The 25,657-nt window shown below is 40.1% G+C and overlaps 3 protein-coding genes across 11 annotated transcripts in view; 1 reads left to right on the top strand and 2 right to left on the bottom strand.

The window, feature by feature from the left end:
• The first annotated feature begins 487 nt into the window (after positions 1-487).
• Iyd (Iodotyrosine deiodinase) lies at positions 488-6,419 on the top strand. 7 transcript variants are annotated; one of them, XM_025306115.1, is made up of 4 exons: positions 488-1,118; positions 4,716-4,922; positions 5,329-5,645; positions 5,759-6,419. In XM_025306115.1, the coding sequence occupies exons 1-4, from the start codon at positions 587-589 to the stop codon at positions 5,942-5,944; spliced, it is 1,242 nt and encodes a 413-aa protein (XP_025161900.1). In that variant the 5' UTR covers positions 488-586; the 3' UTR covers positions 5,945-6,419. The 7 variants fall into 7 exon arrangements, with proteins under 7 accessions (XP_025161900.1, XP_025161904.1, XP_025161902.1 ...); XM_025306119.1 differs by lacking the exon at positions 488-1,118 and adding an exon at positions 1,157-1,355; XM_025306117.1 differs by lacking the exon at positions 488-1,118 and adding an exon at positions 1,985-2,320.
• A 1,944-nt stretch (positions 6,420-8,363) lies between these two features.
• Positions 8,364-22,971, bottom strand: d4 (double PHD fingers d4). 3 transcript variants are annotated; one of them, XM_011152379.3, is made up of 9 exons: positions 22,729-22,969; positions 22,528-22,637; positions 21,559-21,795; positions 21,232-21,446; positions 20,906-20,975; positions 18,570-18,725; positions 15,579-16,175; positions 9,098-9,210; positions 8,364-8,678 (listed from the first exon to the last, which is right to left on the bottom strand). In XM_011152379.3, exons 1-9 carry the CDS (start codon positions 22,809-22,811, stop codon positions 8,547-8,549), a joined length of 1,713 nt encoding a protein of 570 aa, XP_011150681.2. In that variant the 5' UTR covers positions 22,812-22,969; the 3' UTR covers positions 8,364-8,546. The 3 variants fall into 3 exon arrangements, with proteins under 3 accessions (XP_011150681.2, XP_011150682.2, XP_011150683.2); XM_011152380.3 differs by having other exon boundaries at positions 21,232-21,437; positions 22,729-22,962; XM_011152381.3 differs by lacking the exon at positions 18,570-18,725 and having other exon boundaries at positions 22,729-22,971.
• A 1,086-nt stretch (positions 22,972-24,057) lies between these two features.
• The window catches only part of LOC105189947 (protein FAM160B1), a 5,995-nt gene continuing 4,395 nt past the window's right edge, over positions 24,058-25,657 (bottom strand). The window contains exons 6-8 of the mRNA XM_011152375.3: positions 25,243-25,551; positions 24,755-24,952; positions 24,058-24,388 (exon numbers count right to left, since the gene is read on the bottom strand). Coding sequence (XP_011150677.1) covers positions 24,289-24,388; positions 24,755-24,952; positions 25,243-25,551 — 607 coding nt within the window. The 3' untranslated portion in view covers positions 24,058-24,288. The remainder of the gene's footprint in view (positions 24,389-24,754; positions 24,953-25,242; positions 25,552-25,657) is intronic.

Below are 25,657 nucleotides of genomic sequence, written 5' to 3'. Positions count from 1 at the left end.
CAAGAAAAAACGTCCTCATTTGAAAAAGAAAAAGATCCTCTTCCATCAAGACAATGCACGGGTGTACACCTGCGCAGTTTCGATGGCCAAAATTATGGAATTGAAGTTCGAATTATTACAATATCCACCGTATTCACCGGATTTGGCCCCCAGTGACTTTTTTTATTTCCAAACTTGAAAAAATGGCTCGGCGGACAACGGTTCACGTCGAACCGTTGTCCGCCGAGGAGGTCATATTTACGTATATATTTACAAAAGCGTCCAAGAAATAGATGGGTCTTGAATTGTTTTGTTGTGGCGCCGCTTCTCGCGACATAGCATTACGCGACGTTGTTGCGCGATAGAGAGAGAGAGAGAGAGAGAGAGAGAGAGAGAGAGAGAGAGAGAGAGAGAGAGAGAGAGAGAGAGAGAGAGAGAGAGAGAGAGAGAGAGAGAGAGAGAGAGAGAGAGAGAGAGGAGAGAGAGAGAGAGAGAGAGAGAGAGAGAGAAAGATGATCCGCGACTACTTCACATTCTCAATTGTGTGGCCGATTTCTACCACAATCGCCACGATAAAAACTCAAGATGCATAGATCGTCTCTCATCGATGAAAATAATCTGTATAGATCGGACACTTGTTTGTCCCCCTCGCCTCATTCTTCAAACATTCTCAATTCCCGATTCTGTCTCTGTTCTATTGAGACTCGAAGAACCGCAGATAAATACAAGAAAAGACGATGGGCCGCGCATTATCAGCGAAATAGCCGCCGCCGATTTATATGTTTTATATTGCTGCCTCATGCCAAGTACACAAGTGCGCGATGTCCGCACGCGCGCATGCGCGCGCGCGCGCGCGCGAGAGAGAGAGAGAGAGAGAGAGAGAGATGCGATTGCAAGATGGGAGACACGTGTAACACGAAGAAAACACGCTCATCTCGCGAATAAGCGAATAAGATTGTGCTCGGGAAACGGGCGCGAAACGGGGCTCAGTGAAGAAGAAACATACCATATCGCTTGCACCGGAGCGTCATTCGCCGATTTGCGACCGGAGGTCGCGTCGAAACGTCGACGGCGCCGCTGTCCGTTTAAACATAGAGTTGCTCGATGGATTGAAAGAGTCAGATCAGGGCAGGGCATTGGTACCGCACCGATCCGTCCCATATGTAATGTGCGGGAGCGGGAGCTGTTATGATAGGAATGATGACAAGACGTTCTCTAATTTCATTCTCGTCTCCGCGTTTTCCTTCTCCTTATTCCTCACATTGCATATGGCGGATCAGCGTCTTCTCGACTCTTGCTCGCGAGAAAGTCCGTTCTCAAACACACGTATATGACATTGACACTGTCTCTCTCGTCGATATCGTGTCACAGTGTCGGTGGGTACTATTCCGCAAAAGTTGAGTGGGCGCTGCGGCACGTCTTACCGAGTTGCATAACGACGACGAATTCCACGTTCATATATGCAGAATGTCGCGAAACGAAATGATGTGTGTGTGTATAATGCCGTAACAATTGCAAATGATTATATTTCGCACAATGTGTGATTCGAGTCTCTTTCTCTGTCCGATTCGGACAAAATAATGACCCAAGAGACGAGACTCACCGAATGTCAAGACGTGAGTGACCGTCTGCTCCGTGCTGCTGCTCTCAGGCACTTCGGGAGGTGGCGGAGGTGGCGGGGGAAGCAGCGGCTGCATGGTGTTCTCCATGCCCTCTCGCTCTTCGCGACGCAGAATTGTCAGCAGCGTTTTACCGTCGCGCGCGTTCTTGCTCCGCGTATCGCGTGTCACACTCTCTCTCTCTCTCTCTCTCTCTCTCTCTCTCTCTCTCTCTCTGTCTCACTGTCTGTCACTGCCGAGAAACGAGCTCTCGCCCGAGCTCAACCGGGACGCATGCCGTGCGCGAGGCACGACCTAACCACGTCGCGAGAAATGTCTCTTGCGCGTATATGCGCACATACACACGTGTGTGTGTGTGTGTGAGTGTGTGCGTGCGTCCGTGCGTGCGTGTGTGCGTACGTACGTGCGTACGTACGTACGTTGTAAGCACGACAGCGCGGAACTGCAGAGGTGTAGGATTCGCGCGTGTGCGGACCGACGCGAGACGACCGGAGCGAGAGTATCGACGCGACCCTCGCGCGCGCACGAGGACCGCCGCGGTCTCCCGCGAGGAGAGTAACAGCACCGCTTCACCTCGCGGTTTTACATGATCGCTCAGGCCGCCCGATACGCCGCGCCCGGATCCCGGATCATGCGGACGGGACGGACGCAACCGTGTTACCGGACCGACGGCACGTTTTCGCTACTGCGCACTACGCATCGCGCAACCGCGCAACTCATTGGTCGTTGCGTGCATTCACCGCTCAGACCCGTACCGAGAGAGAAAGAGAGAGAGAGAGAGAGAGAGAAACTCGCCGAGAGAGATTAAACCACCATCCTATCGTTTGACAAAAATTGTCTGGGAAACTGTACCGAGATCCTGCTCGCGGTCCCAGTCGAATCTGACTATTAGACTATTCGAACAAATCGAGAAAAGACCATCCAAGACTGTGACTGGATCGTCGTCATCGACAGGCGCGCGAGCAAATTCGAGCGAGCGCTGCCCGCGCCGCGCCGCAACGAAGCCCTGTACGGCCCTGATCTCGAATCGTCTTTCTCCTCTTTCATTTCTTATCGTTGTTTCTTCTCTTCTTTCGTGCCTAACGTACAAAGTAGTATCCCATATAATGTGTCGATGTCGCATAGCTTTCATCAACCAACTGTACAAACTCTGTTCAAACGCGCGAAAACGAACAGTGACGAGCTGTCGCAATCGAAATATCACTCATGAACTTTCTCCCACGGGCGTATGCTCTTCAATGCAATGTACGTACACATCGATTTTTCCTTCTTGACAATCAAGGTCAATAGGAAGCGCGCGTCGTAGCGAGAACGTAGGACGTCCCGCTAAGATAAGAGGCAGAAAGAAACGCGGCTTATACTCAAAAACAGAGCGATGCGAGTTTTCTTTTCTAGGGAAAAGGAAGAGAGAGAGAGATTTGGAAAATTGATATAATATACTTTGTAAAGCTTGGACTTGAGCAAAGCGCGTGCTCCTAACGACGTAACATTACACAGTTCATACGACACGTCGATGTAATTGACCGGATCTCGACTTTGCATTGTATAATTTCACGCAACGATAAATGAAATCAGATCAGAAAACCATCTTATTGCTAGATCTTGCTCCGCAACATTTCCCAAAGGCAAATCACAGAGCTAACCCTTTATTATTGCCTTTCTTCACTCGTATAGATTTAATAGTATCGCATCACTTGAACAATCAAATCACGATATTTTATCGAAGTAGAAGAAATATCTCTCTCTCTCTCTCTCTCTCTCTCTCTCTCTCTCTCTCTCTCCCCCTCCCCCTCTCTCTCCCTCTCTCTCTCTCTCTCATCTCCAGTGTGCTTCGTAAAAAATACGACGAATGTGTCGTAGGTACGATAAGCTCTGAGTATCTGAAATGTTTTGAAACATCTAATCTAATCGTAGAAAGAATTTTCTAGATAAGGAGTTTATTTTGTATCTTTCGTAGATAAGGAGTTTATTTCGTATCTGCGGCAATTGTGAAAGCCGTGGGGACGCCATTAAATGATATGATGATATCATGTTGACGAGATTCTTTCTGAAAGTGATGTTAGTGACTCTCGTGTGACTCAATCAATTCGCGTTCGTCTCTACGTTCGAATCAGTAACGAGTGAAAACGTCCTTCCCTCGTCGTTCGTCGTATATCTACGTGCAAAGATGATTTCCGAAATATTACCTTTTGCAACCAAGTATTTTAATTACTTATCAATCGTCGTCATTTCGTATGTTGTGCTTGTCGAGCTCTACAAATGGTCGATCAAAAACGAAACCCTAAGCGGGACGCATATATTTGCGGAATCTGACGAATCCATGGATCCGAGTGAAAGTAATGTCACAGTGCCAATGCTTGTATGTTTGTGTTCTGTGCACACGTACACTGGAAAGCAAAACGGTTTTGACAATTTCTTTTTTTTAGTGACATGAGTAATCTATGTAGTTGTGAATTTAAGAATTTGCTTATTAACCAAACTGTGCAAAATAAAAGATCGCGAGTCTCTCTCTCTCTCTCTCTCTCTCTCTCTCTCTCTCCCTCTCCCCCTCTCTCTCTCTCCCTCTCTCTCTCTCCCTCTCTCTCTCTCTCTCTCTCTCTCTCTCTCCCTCTCTCTCTCTCTCTCTCTCTTGCGTAAGTGATTTTCAAATTCACAACTTCACGGATTACCCATGTCACCAGAAAAAAAACTGTCGAAACTGTTTTGCTGTCCAGTGTATATACAGAGAGAGAAAGAGAGAGAGAGAGAGAGAAAGAGAGAGAGAGAGAGAGAGAGAGAGAGAGAGAGAGAGAGAGGGAGGGGAGGGGAGAGAGAGAGAGAGAGAGAGAGAGAGAGAGAGAGAGAGAGAGAGAGAGAGGGAGAGAAGCAGACTGTATGCGCACATTTACAAATTTATATGCATATTTATGAGCGATTGATAGTGCGACAGAGCTATTAAACGTATTTTTTTTTCAAGACGCAAGAGCGGCGACAGTATTTAATCTCTTCGGGTCTCGATTCCATCTGTGACAATTGAAAATCTCAGCTGTTATGTTCTAGTAAATGTTAAATTAGGATTAGGTTATGGATTGACTTGAAGAATGTGTCAATTATCTCTCATATTGTGGCATTTTGTAGGAACCAACAAAAAGATAATACTCGCAGAGCCTGCCTTATCAGAAGATCTCAAGCACATACCTTATCACTACGTCAAGTCGTCCTTAGAGGAATCGATAGCTCGAGCGTCAGAATTTTACCGAATAGCTGCTGCAAGGCGAACCTTAAGGTTCTTCAGCGCGGATCCAGTTCCGAAGGAAATCATTCGTGAGATTATAAAGGCCGCAGGTATCTAAGTGACGTATACGTTAAAAAGCAACCTTTCAGTGCTGAATTCAAGTGTCCCGACAAAATTGTTGATTACATCGCGCAATCGAAAGAAGCAAAATCTGAAAAATTTCTTCAATTCCTTCACGATACAAATACGTATCTCGCAAAATAATTCTACGCATGTTAGAGAAGAGAGAAAGAAAGGTCTTTCATCATTTAAATTTGAAACCATCAACACTCCAATCCTGTCGATCGAGTCACTTGTTATTTGGTGACAAGTGAGTCGCAAGCCGCCACGAATACTTTCAGAGACTAACAAATGGCTCAAAAGTGCGCTACTTATTTCAAATTTATATCTTATTCTTTCATTTGTGCGCGCGCACAATAATTTCCTACATCATAATCTTCCGTCTTCTTCACTTAGGTACCTCACCGAGTGGTGCGCACACAGAACCGTGGACCTTCGTCGTGGTATCGAACCCATCCGTAAAGTCGCAAATTAGGAGCATTGTGGAGCAAGAGGAGGAAATCAACTACAAAAAGAGAATGGGTATAAAGTGGACGACCGACTTGTCGCCGTTGAGGACCAACTGGATAAAGGAATATCTCACTGTCGCACCGTACTTGATACTCGTGTTCAAACAAACCTACAGTATTTTGCCGAATGGACAGCGAAAGATACATTATTATCACGAAATGAGCGTATCCATTGCCTGTGGAATTCTTATCACTGCTATACAGGTAATTTTAACACTTCTTTTTCCTCTTTCCTTTGCAAGGAATGCTAGGATAATGTTGGGATACGGTCTCTCTTACGATTAATTTTACATTTACGATCGTTTTTACGAACGCAGTACGCCGGTTTGGTGACGCTTACATCCACGCCGTTAAATTGCGGGCCGGCTGTACGCAATCTTCTTGGACGTCCATCCTACGAAAAGCTCGTCTTACTACTGCCAGTCGGTTATCCAGCCAAAGACGCCACTGTTCCCGACTTGCAGCGGAAACCTTTGTCGGAAATTTTGGTCGAAGTTGACTGACACACATCTGTGCAGTGTTGCACAGCGTCAGCGCAGACAGACACTGGGAGCGACACTAGAGAATATCACGAGAGAAAATCTCGATAATTCGTATCGTTTACTCGAAGGAGTCGACAGTGGGAATATCTGAAATGAATTAGACAAGCGTACACTCGAATGTTGTTCCTTTTTTCTTTTTCTGTTCTTATTTTTATGAAAAATGTTATATTTTTCAGATACTAACTTTTTTCCTTATATTTTAAATTACATTTTGTGGATAGCGATTATTCACTAGAACTGTAGAGTGTAGTGTGTTCCTTGGCTTAAAATATCATCACTATCAATATTACAAACAAATCGTAATGTCGCGAAAAGAAGAGCTGATCCCTGAAAAGTAGCACCTGTTCGAAACGCCGTGTATCGTCTGTTGTGTATATACACGAGCATTATATTGTGTATACTTTGTCTCTCTCTCTCTCTCTCTCTCTCTCTCTCTCTCTCTCTCTCTCTCTCTCTCTCTCTCTCTCTCTCTCTCTCTCTCTCTCTCCCTCCCTCCCTCCCTCCCTCCCTCCCTCCCTCCCTCCCTCCCTCCCTCTCTTCTCCTCTATCTTCAGTTGAAAAATATACAATGGCACGCAATGACATTCTATTCTAAACTTAGTAAATCCGGTTTTGTATAAACTATAGTGTTTATTCAAGTTTGCATACAGAACGTCGAAAAAAAAGCGTTATAAAATATAAATCCGTCATTTTGATACAAGAAGAATTTAAAAGAATGTCAATAAGTATTAACGATACGCGACAGAGTAGAAAATCTACTCTAATACAATTAGGCGGTCAAGTGGAACCGAGATTTCGCGAGATTAGAGGAGATACCAAAAATATCACCACAGCTTCTTAAATTAAGTACATTCAAGGTATAAAATGTAAAAATACTGGGCTAATGAGACGAAGAACATGTAGAATATAATCTTTCTTTTTTTGCAGTATCGCAAGTCCGTACATGATAACTATGCCGCTACTAACAGTTCCATGTTATTAAGTGTGTAAAAGCTTTAGTATCATGATACATACAAGATAAACAGATAATATTCTATTTATCACTATTTATGAAACAGATACTATTATTAATATCATGACCTCCTAGAATATGAATTTCTTTCATGTCCATATCTCTCTATGAGACTTGATACGAGTCAAGTCAATAGCGAGGAGCTAAGAGTTAGTGTGAAAAATTAATTCGAGATCGCCAAAAATTTCTTTCTTCTCAAACTTAAGCAGCCGTAACGATAGTGAAAGCAATCAAACGTTGTAATAATATCATTGATTAAAAGTAAAGTAGTCTAGAACTAGGAGAGTATTGTCCTATTTAGCGCGATCTTTGACTATGTACCTATCGTTTGTTTGTTTACACTTGCAGCGATATCGCTATAAAAAGTAGTATGTGTCGATCACTAAAATGAGCAAAAAATACATTTTATTCTGCACAAATGTAAAGTCTAACTCTGTCGGTAAATCGACTTCTGTCTTTGTCTTTAAAATTATTAATCTCTCTGTTCTTGCCTTACAGAACTCTGTAGACAGTCGGTTACGACTAAGGATGAGGATCGAGTGCAATGTGCACTAGTGTCGTTTCCATTCGAGTAACGCCGAGTAACGTTTTGAATCAGCTCAAATCAGCTGACACTTTTTAAATACACACATACACACACACACACACACACACGCGCGCGCGCTCGAAAAAACTTGCTACAATCATTAATATAATCAAGTACACATATACATATATCAAGTACACAAATAATATCGATACAAAACGCAATCGAAATCTCACAAAATATACTCGAATTGATATTTTATCTTTTTTACTCGTAAACACGACACGTTATCAATACATATTAATACATACATGTACACATGTACATATATGTATGGAATACTTGTGTATGTGTATTTATACACGTCACAATGCGACATACTCATGACAGGCTTAAATATACCACAGATGTGTATGTGTGTGTACTGGCATATTTGGAGTACAAACGATCCCGTCCCTAGTTACGACATATCTATACACACACACACACACACACGCGCGCGCGCGCGCGCACACACACATGCACACACATACGCACACACACACACGCGCGTATATATGTATATATGTGTGTATGTGTGTATGTATATATATATATATATATATATATATATATATATATGTATATGTATATATATATATATATTAGTAGAAGCTATCTCAATAAAATTATAAATACGTTTTCTTACGTAGTTCTTTACCTCGTTGAGATCACCAGTGCCTGAGATATCTAATGTAATAATGCTATATAAATGTATCTTCCTAATTATTATTATCATCGTTATTATGAACATAATTTAACATATGGAGTCAACGACCAATGCAAATTTCATGATAAATGGCAATCAAGTTGGAGCTGGCTTCCGTTTTTTTGTTTTTTTTTGCTTTTTTTTTTTCCCGGGAAATTCCGCCGATGTGTGTCGTACGATATACGAGGAAAGTGAGTTGGTGAATACTCTCCTAATTCGAAGACGAGCGCTGCACCATAGAGGTAGACAATTTGTTGAATTATCTACGAAAATGGACTTAATCACGGTGATGAAATTCGGCTATGCATAGGCGGCAAGACCAGGAGCCCTCGGGGGGAGACGCAAGAGGTGGAGACAGACAATACATGTGGTATCCACGATCACAGTCGTCACAGAACAGCAGCTGATCCTATTTTCAGTTCGCCAAATCGTTAATCAAATAATCCATATTCACAAAGCGCATTATACAAACACATGAAAAATTTTTTTCTTTCTTTTTTTTAGCGAGTCTTGTGAATTTTCATGAAAAGTCAATGTGGAAGCCGATACGAGTTACATCCCTCGGCGACCGACGAATTTACCTTTGAATATCATTCGTAGCAACATACATATTACGTAGATATATTACATACTGCAAAAGATTCTCTCTCGTACAATCATCTTTTATGTGGCTCAATTTTCGCGATTTCATCAATAAACGATGAAATATGCTATTAAAATGAGGGGCTGATATCGCGACTTTCAGTTGTACGACTTTTCATTTGCCATTTGCGAGTGTAAAATGCGTCGCTTGCGTATCTTGCGAAAAGTTGCGAAATAAATACTTACATCGTTGTCAGAAGTACCACAAATGGAGCAACATTTGCATTCGATACACTGCCACCTGTACTTGCGAACAGAAACGATCATGTTTGCAGTGAATTGCAAACAAGTTGGATGCCCTATAACAAGAACGTACGCACGTCATGGACCACGTATTTGGGACGGAATGAGGAATCTGTCGTGGGATGCGAGTAGAAAGGTGCCAGGACATTTATCTTGTGCCGAAGAACAGTGAACTCCAAGCTATCGTTTTCTTCTCACTTTTTTTTTTGTTTCCTTTTTTCCGACAAATTGCATTTATCCTTTGATGCGTGACTACGTCGCAAATCGAATTGCACCAGAGAGTAAGAGAGAAAAAGCACAATGACATTTTTGTTCACAAGTGCGACTCGACATGTCTTTCACCTTTCCTCAGCACTAAAACGTCCGGAATAATGATACGTCCTCGTATGTTTCCGCACAGAATATTTTATTTCGTGATATTTGTAACTTTTTTTTTTGTTTGATGTTGTATTTTGAACATACTGTTATTATTTGGAATAATAGGTGGTAAGTAATAGCAGGGCGTACCTTGGAATAGTTCACGTTCTTTCTTGCGCAGCACAATATAAACGTCGCAGATACACACTCTCCCTCATCCCTTTCTTTCAAATTTCACTCACATATTCACTCACTCACTCACTCACTCACTCACTCACTCACTCACTCATTCATTCGCTCGTTTGTTCGCTCGCTCGCTCGTTTGCTCGCTCGCTCGCTCGCTCACTCACTCATTCTCGCATTCGTCTTTTTTCTCTTTTCTTTTCTTCATCATGCATACGTACACACAACTCATATAACGTATCACATTTTTTATATATATCATATATATATATAATATATATATATATATATATGTGTGTGTGGAATCATATACATACATACATACATACATACATACATACATACATACATACATACATATATATATATATATTTATATATAACAAGTGTGACTTAAATACTATATTTGTATTAAGCCTCATTGGGTATTGCTTAATTAAAACTGTCTAATAACAAGTCTTCAATTTTATATATAACAAGGAGGAACTATCTGCATGCTTCCATTGTTTTTATACCACGTGAGTTTTTCTTACACGACACAATCTAAGGATAATATAATGTCAATTTATACAAGAAACTAAAATATGCAGTATCCCGTCTCTATTCTGCCCTCTCTATTAACTATGCCATATTAAACGATAGAATATTCTATCTTGATGTATCATGTTATATGTAATGAAGCTGTAACATATCTTTGTCGATAACTTTTCGTACTCGCGAGTTACATAATATATGTATATTAGAAAGTACTTGGTGTAACACGAGGTTATAACCAACTCAAAACAAATCTTAACAATCTATAATTAACCCCTTTCGTGGCACGGACGCACTGGTGCGTCCAGATCATTTTCGTGTTGTATTGAATTTTAAGTGTAATAATTATTGTTGTAGAATTTTTATCAAGTATTTTTTGGGTCGCTGATTACGAATTTCAACTTGGTTTTTTATAATTTGTTAATAAAAAAAAAACTATAATCAAATTAAAATGTCGGAAAATTGAAAATTTTTTTTTCACACACGGGATGTGTGAGAGTGAGAAAGGGTGAGAGAGAGAGAGAGAGAAACTGAGGAGAGACCGCGGCGTCCGATGGAGGGATCGGTGTCGTTAGAACAGGGCAGCGGTGTCATCAATGGATTTCGCGCGACGTTCGGCGTCGTTTGGCCGCAGCGCCTAAAGGAATCCGAGTGTTCGATAGTACCAAAAGACAGAGGATGTACGACGAAGAGCGAGCAGCGAACGAGTCGGTTCGCAGCGAGCAGCAAGAGCGTTAAGAGCGATTTTATATAAAAATCGTTAATTTAGCGACTTGAGAAATGACCAATTACTTTTATTTATAATATTAAGCATTTTTAAACATTTTAGTCGCCATATTCGATCCGCCATTTTGAATTTCTATATTTTGACCTCAAATTCAGCTTCAGCGACCAAAAAACTGAAGTATACAAATTATTGAAAAAATCCGCCCCGTCATTTTTTTGGGGCGGTTTCAGTGCATTTTACTGAATTTTGCTCTGCTACGGAAGGGGTTAAAGAAAACAGAGAGCAGTTGCAAGGTCACCTGAAAATTATCCCTTCGAAATATACTTCTCGAGAATTGCATACACACATCTACATGTGTACGGGAAGTCAAAAGTTATACAATATAATAAACAACTCGTGTAGCGTATAAAGCGTAGAGTGATCTATGCGCGCACAGAATCGCGATGCTGCATGGTAGCTCTATACACATATATACGAAAGCAAAACATACAAAATCATCTGAATTTGACCGAATCGAAATTCAATTTAACGTCATATCTTGCTCCCCATAACCGAAAAACTCAGAAGGTATTACACTAATTCCGACATACCGTTTCGTTATTCCTAATCAAATGATATTTGTACGAGTATCAAAACTTGTACAAAACTAGGCTATGTCAGATTTCTACGAGAGAAGATATATAGTCTCACACACACACATACACACACACACACACACACACACACACACACGCGCGCGATGTGTTCGCACGTTAAAGTGTGTGACGCATCGTTAAAGAGGTGTACAACTGAAACATTTGATAGTGAATTGAAAGAATTGTTTTTCTCACTTTTCTTTATGCTCTGTAAATATAGTTATCTCGTATATATCTTCCTCTTCCTCTTCTTCTTCTTCCTCTTCCTTGCGTTAAACGTGCAATAAATATATATGTTATTATAAATGTGACGGTACGACGGTAGAGATAAGACGCGATTATACATGTAAGGGAAAAGAGAAAAAGAAAAGAAAAGAAAAGAAAATAAAAGTCGGAGAAGCTAATGCCCGAAAGTGAAAGTAATCAAGAGCAGCAGATACGATGGAATGTGAGATATATTAGAAAGGAATTAACAAGTATCCCGCGGTGCACATCTGTGAAACTACCCGACCCTATTCTATTACACGCGTTAATCGGAAATACTTAGAGAACTTGAAGAACAAACTCCATTTCGCGCGTGAAGGGATGAGATTGTTAATAGCCGTAAAAACAACACACGTGCGCGTGTGTAATCCAATATAGCAAAATAAACATCTCTCATTTTTTCGTCTCTCTCCCCCTCTTTCTTATTATCTCACCGAAATCGCCCGAGACACGAATTATTTTTTCGAACTGTAACTGAATCATATATCGATATATACTGTATATAAATTAAAAATGTTGAATAAATATCAGCGGAATTTTTGCTGGTGGACAATAGACCAGCGGTAATCGATAATCATTATCGAGTCAATTTTTCGAGACCGAGTTCTCGTTCAAATCGCGAAAGATACTGAGATCTCTAAAACTGCAACTCTGTCATTGTCCTTTCTGTACTGTGCTCTCCGCTTGCGTCATCTATAAAACTCGTATTACTCAACAAACGCAAAGATACAAAATATTTACAAGCGTTCAAAAAACATAGAAATATCGAAGACTCATCGATCAACACTTTATCTTACAATAAATATGTTATTTCCGTTAAAACGATTCATGATTGTGCTGGGGTTGTATATAAAGTGTGCATGTATGTACATGTACGTACACACACGCGCACACACACACACACACGCGCACACACACACACACACACACACGCACACATTTCGTATCTAAAATTTTCCTTCAAAACCCGACAATGCATTTTTCACATCGGATATATCTGGTCTTTCTTTCTTTTTCATTTTTTCTTTCATTTTGATTTCTAACATAATAACGTAAATATTATGATACACTGTCAAACGGAAGACAAATACATCTTCCTCAATACGTGCTCTAGTGGTACTGTGCAACAGGAATTTCAACAAATTTGCGTAATTTTACATGAAAATTAACAATTGTCGATTAATCATTGATATATATATATATATATCACGTATGTGTGTATGCGTGTGTGAGAGAGCGTATGCACACACGCATGCACACACACACACGATGAAATTTTAGTTCAACACCGATACGGATCTTAATGTTTCGTGCCTTTCTCATTCGTATTACGCGCGTACCAATTTACTTAATCTTAAAACTAATCATTGAAATACTATAAATCACAGCAAATTTACATAGTAAAGGAATTTCTGAAAATTCCTATTACTCAGATGCGACAAGTTGCACCATTGACAAAACGATGTTTTGTGTTCCTTGCCTTGACTAGTGTATGTAAAGCTCGTAACCGTTTGATCTAAGCTGTGCAAAGAATTGAATGGTTATCTTAACTATTGCACCTAATTAATCAACAGTACGTTTCTATTATTCTTGGCGGCAGTGACGAAAAGATTTGTCACACGACGACTGTAATTCTATACAATTCAAAAACATCATCTCCTCTTCATTTTAACAACTTAAAAACACGTGTAATGCGGTATATGCACGCGACGCCATTGCAACGTTTCTAAATATTTACTATATGTGTATATGTGTATGTACACACACACACACACACACACACACACCACACACACACACACACACACACACACACACCACACACACACACACACACACACACACACACACACACACACACACACACACACACACACACACACACACACACACACACACACACACACACACACACACACACACACACACACACACACACACACACACACACACACACACACACACACACACACACACACACACACCACACACACACACACACACACACACACACACACACACACACACACACACACACACACACACCACACACACACACACACACACACACACACACACACACACACACACACACACACACACACACACACACACACACACACACACACACCACACACACACAACACACACACACACACACACACACACACACACACACACACACACACACACACACACACACACACACACACACACACACACACACACACACACACACACACACACACACACACACACACACACACACACACACACACACACACACACACACACACACACACACACACACACACACACACACACACACACACACAACACACACACACACACAAACACACACAACACACACACACACACACACACACCACACACACACACACACACACACACACACACACACACACACACACACACACACACACACACACACACACGTATATACATACGTGTGTAAATGGCTCGTCTTGTGCATATGCATTAACGAAAAGGTGAAAATTTCAAATTATACAAACGTAACTGAGTATGTCTAAATATTTCAATTGTGTATTCAACAATCGTAAATACGTTGGAATAAATGTAAACGTAAATGGAGAGGAGCATGTCTCACTATTTTTATAAAAAAGGGCATGCATGTTTGCTCGTCGCAAAATTAACGAAATGCTATTCGTTCCTGGTATTAACAGCCGAAATATGGAAGCATAAACAAATATCTTATCTCGCAAGCAAATCGGCTCTAAAGATCCTTCGGTAGCGCAAACGCATACATGTACCCAATATTCTCCATAACGCTCAGATATCAACATTGAATTGCACTAAACCATCGTACTGCTAAGTAATCGCTAGTCTCGTATAACTCGTGTCTCGCACTTCAAGACATCTCGATCGGAAGCGTGCTCAAACATTGCGAACAACTGAATTCTCACTTTTCATTTTCTCAGTTGTATCTGGCTAGGCTATATATCCCAGAACGTTGCGGTAGAGACTTGTAAAGAGATGTAGAAAATGAACCGTTCGAGAGGAATAAACAGCTCTCATCGATCCAAAGTATGTTATTCAACGAATAATACGTGACTACATGATTACTCCACCACCACCACCACTACCCATCACTGTCGTCGTCGTCGTCATTGTTATCATTATAATCATAATCATCACCATTATCGATCGTTATCATCTTCCTCGCTATCGTCATCTTCATCATTATCATTATCATTCTCGTTATCGTCGTCGTCGTCGTCGTCGTCGTCGTCGTCGTCGTCATCATCATCCTCCTCATCGTCGTCGTCGTCGTCGTCGTCGTCGTCGATCATCATCATCATTATCATCATCATCATCATCATCATCATTATTATCACCATTACCATCACCACCACCATCACCACCGCTAACCACCGTCATCACCGCCAACATCATCGCTAGTGTATCATATCATATATCATATATCATATATCATATATCATATCATATCATACCACACCATACCATACTATATCGTATCATATGTCATATCATACCATACTATACCACACCACATCGCACCACACCATACCATACCACATCATATCATACCATACTATACCATTTTCGTCATGATTATTACCATCACTGTTTTTGGAAGTCGCACTCGCCGACGACGCGGCACAATTTTAATTGTGATTCGCTCTCCGGGTATACTTGCGCTTGATCTTTTCCTCTGGCTTACCTGAGCGGCCGCAATCGCTGCACGAGACCAACTCCTCCGAGCCGCCAGTCTTTTTGTTTTCTCTCGCATCACCCAGGCAGAAGTCACAATAAGGGGACGGCTGCGCCGCTGACGACTTGCCGCTGGCTTTCTTCTCCGTCGGACCAGGGGTAGGTGATCCACCTGCTCCTGTTCCTCCTGCTCCTGCTCCTCCTCCTCCTCCTCCTCCTCCTCCTCCTCCTCCTCCTCCTCCTCCTGCCGCCCCTCCTGCTCCGGTACTTCCTGTTCCAGTACCTCCACCTCCTGTTACCCCTCCGGCTCCTGCTGACGCTGTCGCTGCTCCGACCGCTCCTGCCACACCAGCACATCCTCCCGTGCTTTCCGTCGCACGTACAGACGACGGCGATGGCACGGCCGTGCCGGGTGAGGAGGCAGCCGGCAAGTGGTCTTCCTTAGGCGTCGGAACGGTAGGCGAGGCTGGAGCAACGGGCGTCTGCACCGGAGGTAGTTGCTGTGGTTGTGCCGCAGCCCCCGTCGTACCAAGGGCGGCCGGTGTCGCCGGAGAGGGACTCGAGGTACTCGAGGAAGTAGCGTTCTGACGACCCCGACGCGTACCACCTGATCACAAATCGATCACATACCCAGTTGCGCTTTGCGTCACAAGCTGATGACCATGCACATCGTTTTCATATAGACAATCATTGTATTCGATTCTTTTCTCTTTCTGTGAACGTCCGTTGATAATTGATTCGGTTACGCAACATGATACGCAAGGGCCGCAAATGTTTCGTGACAAATTTCACGTGATTCCGAGCCTACTTATGAGCAATTTCATTCACAAGTTCCCACAAACAATCAGTTGCCGCGGCAAACGAGTCCTAAGTTACAACAAACAATTCGAGACTAAAGACTAAATTTCGACACACAAACTAGCTTTTACTTGGTATCTCTTACGTACAAAACCTCAAATTACCATTGCGATTTTAGACAAACTCTAGTCGAAACTTGACTCGCGCGCGCGCGCATCATCGTGAAGATATTTAATGTGAAAAATTGATCATTTATAGTGAACATTGCGAGAAACAAAAGAAATTGGCAAGGAGTGGCACAATATTGCGTATAAAAACATTTTGTCAAGACATTTCGAATAAAGTATACACACAGTGACGATATACTTCAGATACTTGTTTATATGCATCCAGATCGTCGTGTGTATCGTCGTTTATATGCGTCCAGAGCATCGTGTGCAATATTTACATGTAAAAAGCCCATTTTATTATTGTTGCATTTTTCGGAATAATGGAATCAATTATCATTAACGTCACATTATTTAACGAATTGTTACCACAAAGAGAAACAAATCTAATTATACATGGGTATAACAAAGTGCATATGTCAATCGGTACATTCCATCACCAGCAGCAAGTCCAAGAAATAACGATGATATGTGTGCGTGCGTGTGTGCGTGTTCATATGTGTGTGTGTGTGCGCGTGTGCACACACACGCACACACATATATACAGATATATATGTATGTATGTATGTATATGTGTGTGTATATATATATATATATATATATATATGTACACATATATATTACACACACGTACGCTCGCGCACACACACAGCATACACACAGGCACACACACACACGCACGCACGCGCACATACACACACAGACACACACGTACGCACACGCACACACACACAGACACACATGTACGCACACACTGGTTCCAAGTACAGAGACAGACAATCAAACGACGTTTCAAACATATTGAAACTACAATCATTTTAAAGATACATATTTGATTCAAGGAAGCTTCAACATTCATTAATAGAAGAATCGAAGCAAGAATCGCTCTAGGAGTAATATAAGCGTCAAAGTAGCAAAAGAAAGAAAATTTTACGTTGTTAGATTCATTCGTAACAACTATATTCATGCCAAAGTAAAGTATGAGGGGAGCTACTACTGATACATGTAAGGAATAAACAAATAAATAAAAACGCACATCGAAAATACTCATGAGTTACGGCGTCCAAGTCGTAATCCACCTACAAGATTTGATATAGCCTATTGAGACACACACATATACACACACACATACTCTCTCTCTCTCTCTCTCTCTCTCTCTCTCTCTCTCTCTCTCTCTCTCTCTCTCTCTCTCTCTCTCTCTCTCTCTCTCTCTCTCTCTCTCGCTCACTCGCTCTTCCTACCTCTCTATTTTTTTTACACATGTATCTATAACTATATATTTAAAAAATTACTTCAAAACGCTATATTGCAGAAGCATGCTATTGCAAAACAGATGCAAACAAAATTACGAGTGTCTTCTTATCTTAAAAATAATAATCATATTCATTATTTGATATGCATAAAATATAAAATAATATTCATACAATATATATATTTAACCACATTAATTAAGATACAAAAGAAAATCATGTATATCATACTGGCTCAGATACCGTTTATCTATATGATATACAATCAACTTGTCAATATACAATGAAAAGTTAAAGAGATATATAAATTTCATATTCATACATTTCGGAATATAAATTAGAAAGAAAATTTCACGATTGCCTTATTTGCAATGCATGCATTTGCAATACATAAAAAGAAAAAGATGTTTATATATATATATATATATATATATACACATATACATATACATACATGTGTATATGTGCGCGCGCGCGCGTGCATACGTGTACACACGTGCGTGAGGGTATATATGTGTGTATACATGCACGCGTGCATGTATGTGTATATATATATACATATATATATATACATATATATATATACATACATATATATATATATATATATATATATATATATACATATACACAATTTATATTGGGAAAACTTCTCGGATAAGTAGTTGCACGACCAGGACAAGATTAAAGAAAACGACGAAAAGTGGGGAGCCGAAAATATTGGAATCGGGGTAGGAACGCGGACTTAAAGGAAAGTGAGAAAACTGAGCTGATTTTGGCTCCAACCTGGCTGGTTCGAAGCAGTGGTGTCTGCAACACTCCTAGGTTCAACTTCGGCAGGACTGGGACTTAGTTCCTTAGCAGGATCACCGGAGGAAGTAGAGTGGGAATGACCGTAATGGTAGACCAGACCAGGTCTGGTCTTATACCGTGCGCTGCATACTGCAAAAGTGCAAATACTGTTTTCCCGCAATCCATCCAATGCAACGTCCATGAGAAGACGGTTCTCTGTTTAAACGGGCGTTCAAGGAGATATGGGACAGAAAAGCTGACAAGGGGTCAGGGGTAGCACTTGCACACCTTCCGTATCAGTACACATCCCTATCCACCTACGATTCTATGTGGACAAGCAGTGAAGGAGTTCCAGCCCAAGAAGCAAAACTAATACGATGCAAGGCTTGATGCTTGTATACTCCTACAGAATGAGCTCGCTACAGTGTGAGCCAGTACATTCTTGCTCTGTTATTGGCAGGTAGAACCAGTCTAAAGATATTTGGGCTAGTGACATTAGCTATGATTGTCAATGAACTGAGTGTTTTGCGCGTTCTAACACAGAATTATGCCTTTAACATAAGCTTTATGTACAACCAGACCAAATGCCTTTAGATTCTCTGCTAGTCTAACGGGAGTGGTTTTAAGATGGTAAACAAATTGCAGGCACATTCGAGTTAATTTATAGACTTCGCGTTCGGGAAAGTTTGTCGAGTTAGAGTGTGTATGTGTGTATGTGTATATGATTTATATTTATATACATACATATCATATGCACACACACACACACACACACACACACGCACGCACGCACGCCACATACACACACACACACACACACACACAAAATGTTTATATATATATATATATATATATATATATACATATACATATATGTATATATTGTGCATGTGTAAATGCGTATGTGTCTGTGTACACACAATGACTATTGTACTCCTTTGAGAAAGTAATATTCAAGTGTGTTCAAATTTCACAGATATTTCGACTATTTCTTCTGTTTACTCGTGCTATATATGCTATTCGGTTTCATAAATTTTCGCAAAACGAGTATACTGATGAGCCCTTCTTTCAACCAGTGAAAACAATCTTATATAATACTGATACGTTTTTCTCAAGTGCAAAAATTAGTAGCTTTATTGATACAAATCGTTTGTCGCGACAATTTCAATGTTAAGAATGCAAATGCTAAGTTCAAGCGTTTATTCACAAATAGTCAAATGGCAAAATGTTAAAGTTGAATTAGGCTGCCATGTGCCAAATTCGTGACTTTAGCACAATACTAACGTAATCGCTTAAAATGTTATTCTTCGCATCATTTCGTCTTTTGCTCATCTTCTGATGATTTTTAACCAAATTAATACATGTAGAGATATGTTTGGAGAGAGGAGCAGTAGATGTGAATAGTGTGTATATATATGCTATTCATGTACAAAATTTTGGACATTTGAAAGATACGACTATGTTTGCCTTGTACTTAAAACCATACCATAGCTGCCCATAGTTGATTAAAGAAAAGAAAGCGAAATACAAGAGAATATACGGGCTCGCGATGTCAGGAAATTCTTATACTCAAACTTGTATATAGACCACTTCAACTTAAATTCGGAAAAAAGAAACGAGTAAAAAGGAAAAGAAAAAAAAAAAGAAAGAAAAATTGTGCTTACAGTCCAATACTGATATATATATATATATATATATATATATATATATATATATAAAATATATATAGTTATGTATGTATATATATGTACACATACATACATATACACACACACACACACACACACACATACTTTCTTTCTCTAAACAAACGATATCAAGCATTATTATTAACGCAGAAAGACAAGATTAGGAGACGATTTCCAGCAGGTCGTATCGCTCTCGTTTCATTTATCCGAATAACTATTACCTGATACAAGATTATGCAGTATTCAACAATTGAATATTTGACAATTTATTTCGAGCTTCTGTCTTGTACTTCCAATATCATAATCTAGTTTTTGGTATCATGTTGTAATATACGTGAACATTATGTAAATATATAAACGTGTAATAAAATTAACAAATTTTGCAACAAAAAAATTTATGTGTTTATCTTATTTGAAATAATAAATGTGCAAAATAATAATAGTAGTAATGGTAGTGGTGGTAGTAGTAGTAGTGGTAGTAATAGTAGTAGTAGTAACAGTAGCAGTAGTATAGTAGTGGTAGTAATGGTAATAATAATGATAATAATAATGATAACAACAATAATAATAATAGTAATAATATTTATAATAAACTAATAACAGGAAATAGTCATTTGTAGTTGTATCTATGATTAAACTTACGGTCACAAACGAATGGCTTATCAGAGTCGACGGAATCATAGTTGGTCTTTTTGCGCCCACGGCCCCCACCCTGTATTACAAAAAAATCTTGTTACTCATACATTTATCCATTTAATTTTCAGATTAATTAATTCAATTACATTCACGCAATTCCATGTACAATAGCCACACAGAGATGATACATTATTGTCTTAATATATGTAAATTTATTATATGATACACACACACACACACACACACACGCTACGCGCGCGCGCGCGTACACATACCCTTTATATTGAAAATATCTGTCATATAAACAAATTAATGAACTGCTTGAAACTTACCTTTGAACGTTTACCTCCTGGACTATCCGTGGAAGGTGGATGACTACGGGCTGGATGATGACCACCTCCACGAGTTTTCCTTCGTTTTCTTTTACTGCTATAGCTTTCTTCGTAATCATAATCGCTATCAGGATCGGGTTCTTCATAAGCATCCATATCCAGCATATCTTGCTCATCATAATACCAAGCATCTTTACTGTGTTCGTCTGAAAGGACTAGTTTTACTTACAAAGGAGATCAACATACAATATATATAATAACTCTCATAGTAACATAAATAATTAAAATAGAAATCTTCTTAGATTACAACTCAATATTCTGTTTTACCTTTAAGCGCTACTGAATCTTTGCTATCATCATTTACATGCGTAACAGTCTCAACACCTTCTACTCCATCCTCTGTATCGCCTCTTGGTCCTCGTTTTGGATGTAAGTAGTGCATTAAATATTGGCGTCGTCTTTTTCGCCATCGCTTGCTCGGATAGGTATAAATCTGACCGTGTAATAAACCTGGTAATCTCTCTCTCGAAGACATAAATAGTGCAGAATGATTTTGCGCAACACCTGTAATATTGCATAAGCTCACATGTTTTAAGACACCTGCAGTTATTAATTTTTTTTATTATTATAACTTATGGTGTATCGAGCATAATCAATATATAATTAATTATCATTAATTTGTGTGGCATATAAAAACTTGTTTGTTAAACTTTTGCAACAACAACAGATTGTACACTTGATGAAGTTTGACAGTCTCATCAATTATCATTAATTTGTGTGGCATATAAAAACTTGTTTGTTAAACTTTTGCATCAACAACAGATTGTATACTTGATGAAGTTTGACAGTCTCATCAAATTTTCTTTCTCTTTCGACAGAAAGAAACAATATATCGCTGATGCAAAATTATCTAAGCCTTATCATTGGTGCAACTAAACCTTCCAATTTAATCAAATATGTGACATTTGACATAGCTGGTATCACGACTAAAATGCAAATTACAATTGCCAAGATGAAATTACAAGCATCTTGAAACAAAAAGCAAAGAAAAAAGAAAGAAAAGAAAAAATACTCTAATCTTATTTCACCAAAAACGAACCGAGTGTCACTTACAATGCTGATTTCACCTTTTATATTCAACACAGATAACTATTTATTATTATTACCATGTCGGCGCACACGCTACACTTGACTAATGGGCATTAATAATATTAGTTCTTAATTGGCGCTTGTGCGAATTTTGATTATACAATTCTCATATGGCATTATCCACAATTTGAAGTATAATATTTTTACCTGTCTGTGAGTCAAGGAAAGGCATACGAAGACGTCGTTCTCGACATAATCGACTATTGTAATTAGACGAGTTTTCAATGGCTTCTCTGTAAGCAGTGTCGTTGAGAAAGCTGCAGACGGATCAATAATTATTTTTGACTGCTCCCTATTCCAACGTAATAGTTACACTTGCGACGAAATAATACTAAAGAATATAAATACCTTGCTATTTTATTTAGATTATTCTCATTCACAACCTGGATTATACCCTGAGACGCGGGCGAAATCATCGCAACCGCTGTCATCTTCCAAGCGTCCCGTCTCTGGGGTGCTCTGGAGTCTGGGTCTGGGCTCTGGGTGCGCTGCTCGCCTCGGCCTTCTTTCCGGATGCGAGACTACGTTAATCAAACGCTACAATGTAACGGAGCAATTCAGCTCCCACTTCCGATGTTCTGGTGTCCAATAGAAGAATGTTTAATTCTTTTATACAATGAAAGAAATCGTTAGCCGTACAGAATTTGTACGAGGGAAAAATTGAGAGTACGAAGACAAAGCGATTATCAAAAAGTTTTGACTATTTAATGCACTTTATACGACAGTTTTGAAGAGTGATATTCATTATTACCACCGACGAGGTAATAGAGCATAAAGACGGTAAAGACCATCAGTCCTGGGTAAATTTTCGTATCGGCAAGGGGGCCTCGGGGGGCTGGCATGTAATTTGAACAGCAATGATGATACCGACTGTTTATACCAACTATGCCATTATAAAGCCAGCGGCACAAAGTGCTTGTTTCCGTGCTGGATGAAAATACCGCGTTCTGATTAGTACATTTCCGAAGACGGATAGAAATGCACCAATCAGAACGCAGTACTTTCATCCAACAAGCAATCCAGCATGAAAACTAGCACTGTGCCCCTGCTGGCTTGACTTCACGCGACATGGCTACACATTGGCCGCGTTCAGTAGAACAAAGTGATCAGAGAGCGCTTAGTGATTATTGTCTGTGATTGGAGCATTCTTTTAGATTCTTCATAGACCCAGAAATATTTACCAATCAGGAGCGAGATTCAGTGGAAAATCTAGTAATGTTGTCCAACTGTTGAGTCTGCTGAATGCAGCCGTTAACATTATCCGATGGGTGCATTCAGTACTACAATCGCTCACTGAGCGCTGAGTGAGCTCTTGCATCTAATTGGTGTATATTTTTAAATCTAAAGGAATATACCAATAAAATGTAAAAGCTCATTGAGCGCTCGTAGTACTGAATGCACCCAATATCTTGATCATTAGTATGAATTTACATGCATTCAGGAAAAGAATGGGCACCCCATGTCTCCTTGGTGCGGCAGAATATCCTTTCTTTTCTTTTTAGCTAGCTATAGGTAGCAGGGGAAACATATCAATTGAAAATGACTCAACCATCGATAGTTCTCTGCTTTTACTAGCTAGCAATTAGAACAAAGGTACAATTTGGTTTTGATATTATATAATTTCCATGTAAAAAGGTCGCACGGCAGTTTGCACATACGTAATAAAGAAGTCGATGCTTTCGAGTAAAACATTATTTTTACGTAAGATCTCGTAATACATGTACCTTTTTCTTCCTCTCTCTCTCTCTCTCTCTCATGTATATTTGCATAATATTTAATATTTTACAAAGTCATCACAATTACGGTGTATTATCTAAACATATCTAAAGCGACGAGTAAAATTGTACGCGTCTTCGACGATATATCAACTTTTATAATTTACACGTTTTTCTTGTATGTAAAAATTTATCAGATAGAATGGTGATATTTCATATAAGCTATGGCTGCGAGATCTTTGCAAAACTCTTCCATCACAATGGCACTCTCGTATAAAATATCTTCCTTCTCCCTGAAACATATAAATATCGTGAAATATAGATACATGAAATAAATATCATTTTACGAACGTGCAACGGAAAAAATTGAATTCGAGCAAATTGTCCGACTCGCATGATACGGGCGCTAATATAGTAAAAAAAGAAAGAAAGATACAAAAATAAATTTCTCAACGCAATAATGAAGCATAAAGCCACTCGAAATATAAGATTCTTCCGCTGCTACGCCAACTCTTTCGTTTTCTCTGGTTTTCTCCCAACATGAGGTCCCAAACGCACGTGTGAGTTTTATCTTTTCTTTTCCCCCCCTTTTCAAGTGTTTCTATCTGGATTTTCTAGTAATATGTAGAGTACGATAAATCTCCGAAATCTCAACTCACTCTTGAGAACAGTCACTCAGTAGTCTCTCTCTCGTCTCTTTCAACCTCGTCTTGCTTTCCTGAGTCTTCGGTATCTCGCCGACGAGCTGCTTGACGACCCTCTGTAGGCAGAGGAACAGACTCTTCGTGCCGGGTATCAGGGGTAGTAAGGGATTCAACAGGAACTCGTGCAAATATGGATGTGGCAGTAGCGCCAGCCTGGAGATAGCGATTGATTCAAGAGACAGACGAATTCACACACGTCTATACATACACGACGAAAGTCTCAAGCTACTTTGAACACTTCGCGTGCAAAAGTAAGAATCGCGCGCAAAGTCTGTCTAGAAAGTTTTTTAACTATTGTGCAAGTCTCGCAGAAGAAATCAAGCATTATCGAGCAATATTATAATCAATGTTACGTACACTGTGTCTGCATTATTTGTATAGATATCCGAAAATTTCTCAAGACTTTCGAGACGGTGACTCTATTCGCGGATGGTTATCATTACCTGGACAGCAATCCCGTAACCTCCAGATTGACCTCGTACGTCTGTCTGGGCATGTTGCTGACTTTGTCGAACAACATGCTGAGGAACGGTCCCATGTAAAAACGATCCGCGGTGGCCGAGCAGTGATCAGCTTCCGGTCGTGAATCGGAACTCGCAGTATCGTCGACCATCACTGCTTCCAGCGGCCATGCCATCAGAGCGCAATCGGAGAGCACCGACGTGTATTGGCGTTCCCACGCTGACATGTACTTTTCGTAGTTGTTCGCATCTGAGTCTGTTTGCAGGTACCGTGGCATCAACGACAGAAAACTAGAACGATAATCCTAGTCTGTAGAGGCAGGCCTGTACAGGCCATTTGTCATCGCAATTTGTCGTTATGAAGGAGCCGCGCGCAGTTTTACATCCGATTCGCCGT

Source organism: Harpegnathos saltator, unplaced genomic scaffold (assembly GCF_003227715.2).
Source record: "Harpegnathos saltator strain DR-91 unplaced genomic scaffold, Hsal_v8.6 scaffold757, whole genome shotgun sequence".
Lineage (NCBI taxonomy): Eukaryota > Metazoa > Arthropoda > Insecta > Hymenoptera > Formicidae > Harpegnathos > Harpegnathos saltator.
The sequence above is the reverse complement of the archived record's forward strand: the minus strand, read 5'-3'. Positions and strand labels throughout refer to the sequence as shown.